This window comes from Hipposideros armiger, unplaced genomic scaffold (assembly GCF_001890085.2).
Source record: "Hipposideros armiger isolate ML-2016 unplaced genomic scaffold, ASM189008v1 scaffold_493, whole genome shotgun sequence".
NCBI lineage: Eukaryota > Metazoa > Chordata > Mammalia > Chiroptera > Hipposideridae > Hipposideros > Hipposideros armiger.
Genome location: NW_017731843.1, coordinates 59926 through 61776, shown reverse-complemented (window position 1 = coordinate 61776; position 1851 = coordinate 59926). Strand labels below are relative to the sequence as shown.

The window sequence follows — 1851 nt, the reverse complement described above, 5'->3', positions numbered from 1 at the left end:
GCTGTTCCCGAAGCAGCGTGTACATGCTCATGACCATGCCAGGGGTGCAGAATCCACACTGGGAACCATGGCATTTTGCAATTCTCTCCTAAAAGGGACAGACGACATGGACACCTGTGTTGGCAGAACCCCTCTCAGACTCCCTACATGATTCAACTGGAGCCAGGCCATGTCCACAGGCCGTGTGGAGCAGCAGTCTCTGCACAAAGTCAATTCCTAATGCCACCACTTACCAACTGTGACCTTGGCCATGGTACCAAGTATCTCTGAGCCATGAGTCCTTCATCTATATGATGTTGACCATCTTAATACTTACCTCCAGTGCTGTGGTGAGGAAGTAATGAGATAATTCCATAAAACTCTTAACATTATACTTGGCATATAGTGGGCAGTCAACCAGTGTTAGTTAATAGTAGAAAAGTCCCTTCAAAGAATAGTGACTATTAGAGCTGGAAGTGCCTTCTTACCCTTCATTCCATTCATTGAACAGAGGAGGAAGCAGGTCCGGAGGGTTACGAGCTTATCCAAAGACATACATGGTGAATGCAAGAGCTGTGTCGTGTTCTTTTAACTATGTTATCCCACAATCCAATTCAACCAGCATTTATTAAGAACCAACTGAATGCATCTTATTCCAACCCAAAATACCACTTTCTTCTTAAATGAAGGAAACACTTGAAGATCAAAGGGAACATATTAATTGGGAAATGTGTCATATAGAATTTGCTAAATGCATTGAATATCACAGAATTTTTATTCAAACTTGCAAGATTTTTATTACAAGGAGATTCTCCACATCATATTTTTTGTGGGGGGGGGCGTTCTTGGGGGTCTCTCTTGGTACTTACATTAAGTAAAAGTGTTTGTTAGAATATTGTATCCCCAGTGCCTGCATCTATATTCATTCATTTTATAAATATTCACTGAGAACCTATTATGTGCCAGCATGGTAAAAGCAATGAGTACAAGGCAGTATAGAAAAGAGATGAGGTCCCTGGTCTCATGACGCTCATGTCCTAGTAGGGGAAATACTGACAAAAAATATACATGAAAGATTAAGAAAATTGCAGGTGGAGGGCAGTGCTAGGTAGGGAATTAGTACAGGATGACAGGACTCAGTGTGACCAGTGGTTACTCAAGATGGTCAGAAATGGTGGCTTTGAAAAGGTGACCCTTAAGTTGAATTTAATAACACAATTTGGATCAGGGAAGAGTGTATGTATTCCAGATGGAGAAAAGAGCAAGGACAAAGCCTCTGAGCACAGCAAGTGCACAGCCTGCTGTGCTAGAATCACTGAAAGGTCAGTACAGATTGAACTACACTGGATGAGAAAAGTTCTGGGGAAATAGGCAGCAGCCAGTCATGCAGCTCCTCATAAGCCATGTTAGGGATCTGGATTTTTATTCTGGGTGTGATGGAAAATCATTAGGGAATTTTCAGCAGGATGTGATAAGACCTAACTATGTGTTTAAAGAATCACTGTAGCTTTGGGTGGGGATTGGGCTATAGAGGGCAAGAGTAGAAACAGAGGACCAGGACACCGTAATAGCCCAGGTAAGAGGGGATGGTGGCTCACACTAAGCAGTAATAGGGAAACTGAGAGAAAATAAAGGTTTCATTGTAGGATTTGGAGGTAGTGTAGACAATACTTCGGATGAACTGAGTGTGGTGTACAAGAGAAAAAATCAAAATGACTCCCAGATGTTTGCCTTCAGCAATCAGATGGAGGCTTTTGCCATTGACTCAGATGAAGGAAGACTAGGGAAAAAAGAAGTCAGGAAAGAATAGGGTTAAGTTCAAGAATAGATATTCATGTAGTGATGCCAAGTAGGCAGTTGGAAATATGAATC

At 41.9% G+C, this 1851-nt stretch overlaps 1 protein-coding gene across 1 annotated transcript in view; it reads right to left on the bottom strand.

The window, feature by feature from the left end:
• Positions 1–1744: 1744 nt before the first annotated feature.
• LOC109395889 (xanthine dehydrogenase/oxidase-like) overlaps positions 1745–1851 on the bottom strand; it is a 14432-nt gene continuing 14325 nt past the window's right edge. Inside the window, exon 6 of the mRNA XM_019667279.1 lies at positions 1745–1759. Within this exon, the coding sequence (XP_019522824.1) occupies positions 1745–1759 (15 nt within the window). The remainder of the gene's footprint in view (positions 1760–1851) is intronic.